The sequence below is a fragment of the Aythya ferina genome (assembly GCF_964211825.1).
Source record: "Aythya ferina genome assembly, chromosome: 1".
NCBI lineage: Eukaryota > Metazoa > Chordata > Aves > Anseriformes > Anatidae > Aythya > Aythya ferina.
Genome location: NC_140296.1, coordinates 29,894,601 through 29,906,980, shown reverse-complemented (window position 1 = coordinate 29,906,980; position 12,380 = coordinate 29,894,601). Strand labels below are relative to the sequence as shown.

The 12,380-nt window shown below is 34.9% G+C and overlaps 1 protein-coding gene across 4 annotated transcripts in view; it reads left to right on the top strand.

Annotated features, from left to right (window-relative positions):
- The window catches only part of LRCH1 (leucine rich repeats and calponin homology domain containing 1), a 117,685-nt gene that overhangs the window by 70,390 nt on the left and 34,915 nt on the right, over positions 1 to 12,380 (top strand). For 2 of the 4 annotated variants that reach the window (XR_014695977.1, XM_084529599.1), the window contains exons 8-15: positions 2,855 to 2,960; positions 4,432 to 4,544; positions 6,290 to 6,357; positions 7,385 to 7,471; positions 10,137 to 10,226; positions 10,340 to 10,376; positions 10,922 to 11,035; positions 12,308 to 12,355. Coding sequence is in view for 1 of the 4 variants with exons in the window: in XM_084529599.1 (XP_084385725.1) it covers positions 2,855 to 2,960; positions 4,432 to 4,544; positions 6,290 to 6,357; positions 7,385 to 7,471; positions 10,137 to 10,226; positions 10,340 to 10,376; positions 10,922 to 11,035; positions 12,308 to 12,355 (663 nt within the window). In the remaining 3 variants the exon portion in view is untranslated. The remainder of the gene's footprint in view (positions 1 to 2,854; positions 2,961 to 4,431; positions 4,545 to 6,289; positions 6,358 to 7,384; positions 7,472 to 10,136; positions 10,227 to 10,339; positions 10,377 to 10,921; positions 11,036 to 12,307; positions 12,356 to 12,380) is intronic. The other 2 variants (XR_014695979.1, XR_014695978.1) reach the window with 2 other exon arrangements.

The following is a 12,380-nucleotide window of genomic DNA, read 5'->3' as shown; positions in this document are numbered from 1 at the left end:
AAGAACTTTAGGAACTTGCAGATTAGTGTGTTTACATGCTCTGGCAGACAGGCAGTGCTGGAAATATGCCTTCAGAATTTTTCTTGAGCTATGTTGTATGACTGGGCAAAGAAAAAGACAGCTTTCTGAGAGTAGTGTGCTACTAAGCAGTTACAGCTGCATTTCCTAGACTTTTTTTGAGGCTGCGCTCAGTCAAACAGGGCGCTTAATCATAGAAAGGTCCCTTCTTGGGTACTCAAATAAGCAATTAAAGTTGAATTTTATTAATAATACTTTTTTTTCCCCAGGAGAGTGGCGGAGTTGCCATCCCTGGACATACGTAAGAGATATGTGGATATGGCACTAAGGGATAGAGTTAGCGGTGGTGTTATGTGGATGGTTGGACTTGCTGATCTTAAGGGTCTTTTCCAACTTAAACGATTCTATGAAATAACGATAAATAAGTAAATAACTTTAATATACTTCAGTGATGATATTTCTGAAATGTACAAATGAAAGGACCTAACGGGAAATACTCAGATATTCACATTAAAACTTTAACAGAAAGAGAATGGACTTCCTACTTAAAATAATTTTGCATTGGTTCTTTGCTTGTTTCTGTCTTCCTTTGAGGAAAAGAGTCTGTTGCTTTTGAAACTAATGTATAAAGAATCGAGCTTAGATGCTGAATTTGTATTTACTACAAAAGCAAATTGAAAATTAATCCACTTAAACTGTAGTCTTTTGAATACAGAATCACTTATAAACACAATGGTTGCCAATCATTTGGACAGGCTTTTTGCTTAATTGTAAGAGTGTGCAGCCCATTCAATGAGGCTTGCAAACTGTTTTGCCATTCTTACGCTTCCTGAAGTTGTTAGCTTGTTAATGAAACTTGTTCCAGAACTTCCTCTTCAGCTATAAATAACACCTTTACAAAATAGATCGTCTTTCTTGTAGTCAAAATGTAGCAATTAGCATGCTGCAGAAAAAAAAAATATTTTAGAGACAACTGGACTAAACCAGTACATATTTATAGGACAAAGACTTTTTATATGGGATCTGTTTACTCATTCCATCTCTGCCTGTCAACTGCTCTGCTGTTAAGGAGAAGATTGATGCTAGTATCAGTAATCCCAAATATGCTTGGTAATAAATTCACTACTCATTTTTCCTTCTGAGACAAACTTTAATAAATCTGCTACATATGAGAATTGTGGAAGAAATATTAGTAATGACAGAAACCTCCATACCAAACAATAGATAAACATTAAATGATCACGCTTTTATGAGTTGTTGAACACATTTTTAGAGGTTTTCTATAAATGCATCAAATATATCAAACCAAGCTCCACTTTAGTCTGAAAGCTAATTGCTGTTGAGTTTCAGCTCTTTTACAGAATACTGCCAGGAGGTCATTTTGCATTTGTGCAATGTGAAAAGGGAAACTTAAATGAAGTGCTTGTTTGATTGAAAACCAATCTGTTGTTTTTTTTTTTTTTTCAGAAGCTCGCTAATTAGGTTTGGATACATACACGTGAGAGGGAATACTTGATGAAATTAAGTCAATTAGTCTGGCTTGTTGATAGGGTCAATTCTTCAGAGCTGTAGTCTTGGGCAGTTGGAGTGAAAGACATATTGCTGTAAAATTGATCACATCAGCTTGAAGACAAATTCTGCTTGAAGAGAGCACACTCCCACGTACCTCATCTTTTAGGAACAGAGAGTAGCAGATTCACTTTCTACCTTCCTTTGATTTTATTTTTTCCTCAGTTAAAATTCATTAGAACAGGAACTTGGTCAAGATCCAGATGGTGTCCCTGCTGCATTACCCATAAGAGAGATGCTGTAGTACCAGCAAGACTCTGTAGGAAAACTCTTTTCAGAATGCATCATCCAAATTGTGGTGGAAAAATATTAGGTTTTTGAAATGAAAGTTGGACTCTTCAGCCTGTGCTTTTGATTCTTTATATCCTTTGTCTCTTTCTTTTGCTAGCTGAATAAAGGTAAAACTGGATGTAGGAAGTGAGATACAGTATTTCCCTATGAAGGAGGAATGAGGACTTTTGTATGTTGCTTTGGATAGTTTCTGTTTGGTAGCATACTGACAGGAAGCACCTGGAACATGAATTGCAGAGTGCGGTAGGCTATGGACCCTGGAAGTCCTGTTTAGGTCGAGGGATTATGTTACGGGATTGATAATTTTTTTATTTGTAAATTGAATTTCCTGTGGCTTACTGCTTTTTATTTAATTATTTATTTTTGCACCAACATTCCAAAATTTTTTCTAAAAGTTGCTGCTGTTTACTCTGCCTAGCCAAAGCAAACAAACAAAAAAACTTGCCTGTTTTTAGTATTCAAAACTTTTAATAATACATGTATAATAATATTCTACTGTAATATTTTTGAAACAATCGTTGTGAAATTAACAAAACATAGAACTTTTGATCTAGAATAACTGAACTTACTACTTAAATGTCAAGTAAGATTAAGATAAAGGAGGCCTGGATGGAAAGACAAAAAAAACTGTGATATGAGGCTTAGCTTCTTTTTGGTGACTACATGGAGCCCCTTTATCAGCTGTCCAGGAAAGAAATGCAGAAAGGCAGCAACATTGTCACTGCTAAGAGAGGGCTGGTGAAGTTAGTAATGTAGTAAAAGAGACAGAAGAATTGTGCTGCTTGGCAAGCCTACTGTGAGGATGTGTTCTGCATGACAGCAGCTTCTTACATCAGGACTTGATCATGTTAGGTGCACTGGTATCCTCTCCAATACCAGCTTTTTTACTCTACAGTGTGTTCATTATTAGATATCTAACTTTTTTTTCTAGTCTTTGATTTGAACTGAAGCCAATGTTTCTTTTATTCCTTCTTAGCCATCTGATGAAGACACCATCAGCTTTAATGTTCCAATGTCTGACATTGTGGAAGAAGATCAGGTTATAAAGGAAGATCCGGGTCACCACGCGAACTCAAGAAAAGGTTGGAATGTGAAAAAAGTGGAAGTTAAAAATATACATTTTTTTCATAATTTTACATATAAGGCTGTAAATCAAGTTTGCAAAAAAACATGGCCCAAGAAGTATCAGTCAGTCTTCAAGAAGGCTACAAATGTCACCTTTAAATTAGATACTTTATCTTAGCTACTCTTTTTCCTTGGAATGTTCAGTGTTCTATTTTGCACTGGATAAATGCCTTAAATTGTTTTTCTTATACTGCTATCAAACAGCAAGTATTTTCGTTATTATTTTTTTTCGAATAAATGCCTACCTATCTAGAAGGCTTCAAGCATACCTATGAAGTCATCTAAAACAGAAGAAAGTGCTACTTTAATAGTTTTAACTACACTGAATCAAGATCCTTATAGTAGCAGTTTTGTAGCAGTTTCCATGAACTTGTTTCACCTTTCTCAAGAGTTATTAAGTTGTAGTTCTGAGTGGGGGAAGAAGAATGAGAGACAGCTTAAACCATGGTTCTCAATCAGTAATACCAACAAATAGCTTTTGTCAAATGCTAGTTCAGATTCTGAATTAGCTACATGTAAAAGTAGAGTCCATTTCAGATGGCTGTACTTAATGCGTGTACATATAAAGCTTTATTCATCAAAGCCGGCATTACATTCTGGAAAGAAATAAGCATCTCTTCAAGTGCTGACAGTGTAATTTTATCTAAATATTGTTAGTTACACCTTTATCAGCATACAGGTATCATTAATAAACAGCGTTTCTCTAAGGTCCACACATAGCAATAAAAAACTGCAAGGTAATGTCAAGGAGTTGTACATGGAAACCATGTAAGCAGGAGATGAGTCTTTCACACTAGTGTTAAGTACTAGATTAAATGTACTTCAGATCAGATTCTCATCAGAATGTAGTAGAACAATAAGTGAGATAGTAAGGGTATCATATCCTACAGTGTTTATCAGTGCATCAGAGGGTAAATTATGGGATCAGACTGCCTCAATCAGAGGAGAAAATTATTATTGCCACGTACTTCAGGAAACAGTATATATAAGCAAGACATTCATGTTGTTTGGAAGGCTCTGATTTTTTTTTTTTTTTTGAGTTCTGCTGATAGTTTGTGTTACAGCACTCAAAGTTGCATAAAAAACCTGCTTGTCACTGGCTGAGATATGCGACTATTGTAAAATCTGTAGCTTTCCCACTGTGTTCTTGTACTGGCAAGGCATTTTGTGTAACTCAAAACTTAGACACCATCAATGCCTGTTGTGAGCTGATCTATGACTGTATGAGCCAATGATATTGATTTATTACAGCTTTGGAATGAATTGGCATCGATCCCTAGAATGCAAAAGTCATAACTAGTTTGAGGTTTTTAATATGGTTTGAATTTAAACTTTAATTGTTTCTGAACTCTATAATCTGTATTCTTATGAGTAACAAATTTCAGCTGAACCAGAAATCATTCTATCTTCTGTTATTGTTGTTTTTAGTGGAATTCCATCAGGGATCTTCTCACTTGATTGTCAACGATAAGTCAAGAGAAACAGGAAACCAGTTTGATGAATCGGATGCTCTTACTACAGAATTTATGAGTTACATTAAGGCAAGTTTGTGATCAATTTTAAATGGGGGAAGTATTTTAATGGCTTTCATAACTATAGAACAAGCAGGAATAACAAACCGTAGACATCTTAATAAATAATATACCACAATATTCATTGTCATAAAAGATGCAGAACGCAAAAGTAAGTAGATAAATTTAAAATGATGATAATTAATCTAGTAAATTATTATACCCGTAACTCTTTTCTACTTTGCGAGTTGTCCTTTAGCTTGTGGCTAAGGCTTTAGGAAAACAGTGGTTCAGTAAAAGAGAGGTTACAATATTGAAAGGTGGTATGACAGTATTGCTAGAGTAAGCACTTTAATTTATTTGTGTTTTGTTATCTTCTTAACATTATGGCAGTTGAGATCAGCAGTTGGTGACAGGTAGCTCATCCGTTCTGTGCTGAGGATTTTGAACTGGGGGTATTTACCTTCTGCTGCAGATCTCCGACTCTGTTGTATTCTCTGGTTTATACTTTGTCATCTACTAACATGTATTTTGGGACATCTAAAATTGAAATTCTGGTTAACCAAACCATACATTGACTCAGTACCACTTGCTGTGCCAAAAGAGGGCTTAGGTTTGGAAGATTTTGTGGTTTTCAAATATTCATCCTAATTGGTATGGCTTTATCTTATCTGTATAATTATGCCCAGAAACTGAGGTTTGCCTTCTAGAACAAGTGCTGGTTTTTTTTAACCTCGTGATTTATGCCCTTATGGGAAAAATCAAATACTTCATTTCTGTAATAATTAAAAAGGATGAAAAGAATGTCTTCATTCTACTGGGGGTTGTTATTGTGAAATGTGCCATCCCTGGGGAATGTTAGAGAAGCTGCTACACTCCTCAGTGGCACATCTGGCAGAATTGGATAGTGCTTACTGGTGGTACAGGGTGATGCAGCGTCTGTGCCAAACCCGTGACACGAAGAGGGTAGGCTTCTGTTTTATGCTGTTCATTCGCTACCAGTATAAATGCACGTCCACTCAGAGAGCTTCTGTTTGTAGCGGCAGCTAAATTACTTCAGTGTTCTGCCCATCCAAAACGAAGAAAAGAAATTCGCAAAATACCAAATGGAAGCATAAGTGAGGGATTCAAGTATTCTAATAAGTAGCAGTTCATAATTACAGGTAGGACAGTGGGAGCTCTGATTTATACCTACACCGAACCCAAAATAACTGGCCAGCTGATATGAATTGTTGCATGCAGTTTTGTTTCTGTTTTGTTTTCTGGTTTTGTTTTTTTTTTTTTTTTTTTTAAATCAGAGCTGTTAGAAATGGTGAAATAGGGATCCTGTTAATAGTTATGAATGAAACACAGAATTGTTACTGTTTCCATATTTGGAATTTCCTTGCTCTGTAAACAAATCTGGCTGTTTGAGGAGAACAAGTTAAGATCACAGTTAAGGTCATGCTTAACTGAAGCATTGTTTGCATACACCAGAAAGGCACAAATGAAATCTGGGACGTAGAATAAAGAATTCTCGTGCTACTTGACTTTCTTTGTAAAGTTAAAGGAAGATGAGGGATGTTGGCCTCAATAAAATCTGATTGTTGAATAGAAGATCAAGTAATTAGTGTCTGAAAAGGGGGTAGAGTGAGGAGTGGAGCAAAAGTGTTGGATTGCTTCAACTAGCCACCCTAAACTGTTAAATAAAATAGGTCAGTGCTGAGTCTGAAAGGAAAATTTATCTGCCTACTTAATTGCTAAGTTCAGTTCTTAATCACTTTGTCTGCGTACAGAGCAGAGCAGCGGAGTGCGATGAATTATTGAGAATAGAAGAGGATGCACAATGGCAAACAGAGGAAATGTGAGTATTTTTGTGTGTGTCTATAAGTAATTAATTGTATTGTTTCATTAGATGACCAAAACTGGTCTTTCCTTCTCGGTTAATAATTTTGTGGAGTTGGAAGCGTGACAGAAGCACAGCCTTGCACTCTCTATAGGTGCTTGGTGTTTTATACATTATTGATAAACAAAGTGGATCTTATCTTGCAACTAATCTGTAGGCACTAATAGAGCTGTGTTGTGTTTTTAACCTATGTAGAGGCCAAGCTTTTTAATTAAGTATTTTGATATTTAGTCTGCTTACGGCATTGCTTTTGTTCTTGTTTTAGGAAAAAAAAAAAAAAAAAAGATTTTATCAAAACTTATAAAATCTAAGATTAATGCAAATGAAAAAAAAATTTGAAAATCTATCAGTCTCTTTCCGCATTGTCATAATTTTAACCTTGAAGCAACCATTAATTCATAAGCATTAATTCAAGAGCAGTGAACATCAGTCAGTGACAAGAATGCATAAGAAAGGATGATTTAGCAGAACAGTGTGCTGCGAAGTTCTCACTAAGCAGAACAGTAGAGTCCTGTGTGATTAAAAACAAATATTCGAAGGAGGGAAAAATAAGCACTTTCTAAAATAGCCTTGTTGGCAGAACTAATGGGTGATTGATTGGTTTCTAAGTTCCAGAAAGCATCGCAGATCTTGAAAAGCAAAAGGAAGCATGCTGTCCATTAAAAGAATCACTGTTTTTAGTAACAATATATGTGATGAAAGCGATTACTAAGAGTCAAATATTAGTAAATAAATTTTCAGCTTTAGAAGTCAGTCTACTTACCTGAGATGCAAAAGTTTTAGTTTACCACATTTGTTTACCTATGTATGTATTGGATTGGGGAGTTTTGTTAAAGGCAGAGTGCTGGTGAATTTTTTCTGAAGACACTCCATAAATTTAGCACTTTGTGTGCACAGAGGCTGTTCCCCCATGCCCTTAGTACTTGCTGTATCCTTGATAACTGCTGTTTTACCTCTTTTTGGATGTTTTTGTTTTCTATTATAGAATAAATTTATCAGAAGAACAAACTATTGATATAGCAATGATAGAACAACTAAGAGAAGCAGTAGATTTATTACAAGATCCCAACAGGTATGCTTAAAATAGCTGGTGTCTTAATGTCATGTATTTAAAATAACTTTTGGAGTTCTTTTTAAACTGATAATTTAAAGTTCTCCAGAGTTACCAACTGTTTTGTTAGCATACTAACAATTTTCTGGAGGCACATAGTTAAGGCAACTTGCATTCTCTCTTGTGTATGTACAGTATTTCTAGTATGTTAATAAGGATTTCAGGTATAAAAATAAAATAAATTTAGAGGTGGAGAGACAGCTATTAATCTCACTCTGTACACTACTGTGATTTTTCTGAAATTTCCTGTAGGATAGTCAAATTTCTTTTCGGGGCTGTAAACTATCCTCTACTCTTGCTTGATGTATTTATTATGTAGGGCTTGTAGAAGGTTTTGTGGCCCAGCTTTGCCCTGCATTAGTAGGACATATAAAAAGGGTGCCTGAACTAGTGATGGAGTTCCTTTAGTCTCCTTCTGAAGCTGAAATGAGAAAAAAGAAGAGGCAGCTAGAGAAGATTTAGGATTCCCCTTGACTGTAGAAGGCAAAGTTGTTTCTAATTCTTTATGCATGTTCTAGGTGCCTAAAGCCAGGTGAAATGACCCTGGGTCTGTGAATAAACAAAAAGAATAAGCATTTAAAAGAAACAACAAAAAAAATGCTTGTCTAGCTTAAAAGGACAGTTGAGGTTGTAAATAGCTCTGTCCGTATGCTTGCTATTGCTTTTCTGTGTGTAATCCCTTCCAAAACCTGATTGAACTCATTTTAAAAACCAAGAAACTAATTCTTATTCATTACCTATATGAGGTAGCTGTTTTAGAGCTTAGTTTCTCTGAAAATTAGACAACTCCTTATCTTTTCCAGTCTAAAATATCCTTGTTTTTCCTTCCTCCCTTGGCCAGTTTACTGTGTCCATTTGTTCTTACAACTACTCTGTTCTTTAGTTTAAAAGCTTACTTTGACATTGCTTTTTTCACTTAGCATAACGTTTCTGCTTTTTTAGGACAAAATTTCACTCCTGTTTAGTATTTCATGAGAAGGAATTACCTGGCGTTATTTTGAATCATGCAGAGAATACTTGAATTCTTGAATTGTATACTAAATACTTGATTTACAAGTATTTTCTTCTTAATTAAAAAATATTAGGAAAGCTTTTTTTTTTTTTTTTTAATTCCAGTGGTTTCAGTGAGAAAGTATTTCTTTGCTTCTGTACCTCATCTGAGGCTTATTACTTTGTGGGAGAAGAGCTGCTGTTAAAATGGAAGAAGTGACATTCAAAACTTCCAGTTCTTACCCTTGTAAAACTTGTCACTTTGTTTATCAAATATTGCGTGATATTTCCTACATCTTTCGTTTCTCTTACCAAATTACAGAGAGCAATAAAATACAGAAAATTCATCCCTCAGTTTCTCCGTGCTTGTTCAGATGTGCTTTCAGGGGCACGATAGTATATATGAAATGTGGCATTTAAAGATGACTTTTAAAGATGTCATGTATGTATTTATTTTTCTATGCCAGGTGCTAAGCAGGCCACTCACATGTCTGTTTGTTGTGTGTTAACAAACAGACTTGTCCAGCATGACACACCTGGGTGCCTAGTATTTACCAAATAAAGCTGTTGACTTTCCATTCTTTGGTCCACAGGTTCCTCATCATTGCTTGCACAATTACTGGATGATATGGCAGTTTTATATAATAAATACATTATATAAAGCTGTGTGATGAAAATTTTGTTTGTCATGCTGAGTAGTATTGTTATCTTCATCCAAATCCACAAAGGAGTATAAATGTTTGCATTGCTCTGTAACTTAAGATGCACAGAAGCTTTCACATGCTTTTAACTTAAGCCTACAGCATGGCAAAATTTTTAACTTTCCCCAGAGAAGTTTCCATCGTGCATCAGTATAATCATCTAATCAGGATAAATTTAATTTAAATAAGTGACTTTAGCTGGAATTATCCTCGTCTGACACTGAAAGCCATTTAGGATTTACAAAGAAGAGTCTATAGGGGCTGAAGCAGCAGGTGATGCTGAAGCATACTTAGCATGCACTGACTAGAGCACCATATAGAACATATCTACTAGAGCTATTTTCAATAACAAATATGACTATTTAACTTGTTCAATAAATAAATAAATGTCCATTTATTGTGCTGCTAATGGTCTGCAGAGTTTCATGTCTGCCTATCTTCTGTGTACATTAGCAGTAATTCAGGAAAGGAAAAGCATTTCAGACTCAGTCTTCAATATTTTTAGATGCTTCCTTTGCTCCCTTTTCTGTATTCACTTCTTTCTTCTGATTTGTTGGCTATTGGGAGTTTACTGTTTTGCTGCTTTGTTTTCATGCTCTGTAAATTAAATGTGAATCTCTTTAATAGGGCTGTGGATTCTATTCAGACACAGGGTGCTAGAGGTTGGGTGTAGACATCTTCGGTATTACATATAGTGGCATGGTTGTTAGTAGTAAACAGGTCCTTTTGTTTTGATACAAGCTATTGCTCAGGATATTCTGCAGATGTTAATGTTGCTTTGACCAAAGTGGTGATCTCTTTTAAGAAAGAAAATTGATTGGGTTAATACCATGACTAAAAATATTTAATATATTAATTTGTTTGAAATTAAATACATAACAGAGTGGTTACCAAAACTATATCCCAGTGCAATGTTTTTATTTCAAACCTTACAGATTAAGCATGGATATTTCAGAGAGCAGTGATGTGAATCTGTATCCCATGGAACCAGCAACAGCTTTAGAATTTCAGGAGTCCACAGTAAAGTGTGTTTATCTACCTTTTTTTTGTAGAAAAAATATTGCATTTGTTAGATTCATCATATTTAAGTTTCTACAAAATAAATTACATATTTGCATTTGTTTATCTTTATACATAGCGGTCAAATGCAGATGGAGATGTCTTCCCTTGGTCAGGTACGTTAATGAGCATATTATTACAAAATACTTGGGGGTGAGGCAGGAAATGAGCCAGCGTCAACTATTAACCTACCAAATAGGTAAAGGAAAACTGTACTAGGATAGAGGACGCAACTAATTTTTTAAGCTATTTTTGTGGAATTTTATGTATATGTAAACACTCTTTTTCTGTATTCATCATCTGCTTTTGCATACCATTTTTTCCTTTTTTACCTTCTGTGCAGCTTTTGTGTGTGCAGAATGAGTCATCTTTCATGGGCCATTTCTTTCATGTATTCTGTTGGCCATGAGAATAAATTACTATTGTTCACAGCTTAGCTAAGTGTACTCTTTCTATGTTTGAAGTGAATTAGTTTTAGATTTACAAAATTATCTACCTGTTAGCAGTGGACCTGCAAGTAGATTGTCTCTTTATAGTTCACTTTTCATCAGTGTTTGTAAGAAATACTTCTGAGGTAATATTATACATAAAAAAAAAATAAAAATAAAAATACACAATTCTGTTCCCAGTGATTCACAGTCTAAAGTAATTTATCTTGCAGAAAGAAAATGCTGAAGAGGAATTAGAATTTCAGAGGAGGAGGGAATTAATAATGGAGAAAGCCAAGAGTGAAGTGAGAACATGTGAACAGGGTGAAAAATGGCCATTGAGTCAGGTATGTAGGTGTCTAGATACAACAAATATGGAAACATTTGGAATGGAACGGGTCATTTCATTGGTGTATGGAATGTCAGACCCTTTAGTTTAGGCCCTTTGGGATTTGTTTTTGTTGTTGTTGTGTTTGTTTTTTTCCCTAGATTGAGTCTCAAGGTTTGACTGTACATGGGATGTTAAGTAAGACCTATGTCTCAGGAAAAAGGCTGATATAATGAAACGGATGTCTTCCAGTAAATATTACAGTAGTTGTATTTCCCCTGCCAAAAATAAGTCTCATCAAAGTTAGATCTTCAGTAAAGTAAACCATCTGGTTCCTCTTCCCCTTCACCCCAAATACCCCAGTTCTTGTAGTACTTTAATAAACTGCTGAATTCTTGTTCCCAGCAGTATATTTAAGGCAAAACTGGCCGGGACCAGGTTGGTAAGATTTATTTCTGTTTATTCTAGCTAGTGCAGTGGCTGAGGTAATATTATGAAAAAAGTCAGTAGCTGGGGATTTTATTTTTCAAGTTAAAGAGGTGGCCAGGGAAGGTCATGTGGCAAAATGGGAGTGAAATCTTCCTTCCCATCTTGCTAACTTTTTGAAAATTCTGAGCATTGGGATCAAGTGTTTCAAATTCTGTCTTTTATTTTGGTTTCCATTTTTGTCTTGATTAAAAAAAGTTTGCCTTAATGAAGGGGTTTTGAATTGATATAAATCTTTTTTACCTATGCCAGTGTTGTTTCTGCTGACTAAGTTATGACTAATACAGAATTAATTTAATTATTTTATTTCATAGTTATTTACATGATTTCCATGTTTCCAGTTTTAACTGTAGCAAAAGTGGTAACAAAAGGTATGTTACATTGCAATTATGAAATGAGTCGCTTGAAGAATGCTTCCCTCTTCAAATCTGTATTTAAAATATCTATTCACATATTAAACTTTGTGATGATTTAATTACAAAATCTGCAAAACAAAATTAGCTATTACCTTTGAACCAACAAAGATTCAAATCTTATAAATTTGCTTATGAATCAGTTAGATAAGAAAAAATTGTGCAAATAATTTCCACAAGAAAATTTTGAAGTAGTATCTTCAGTGTTCCTCTAGTAGTAAAAATTCATATTCACTAAAATTCTTTCAATAGAGTGCTGAAAACCAAAAAATGTAAAGGTGGGAAGTATTAATATCAATGAGTATCTGACTGTCAAAAGTAAAGTACCCTGTGGTGGTGTGTGACTAATACAATTTCTGAAATGATCTTTTTCTTTCTTTCCAAACATGCAGAATGATCTAATTGTTTGGAATACAAGTGGCCAAACCTCTCACAATGAGGTAAGATGTTAGTGCCATTTGTTTG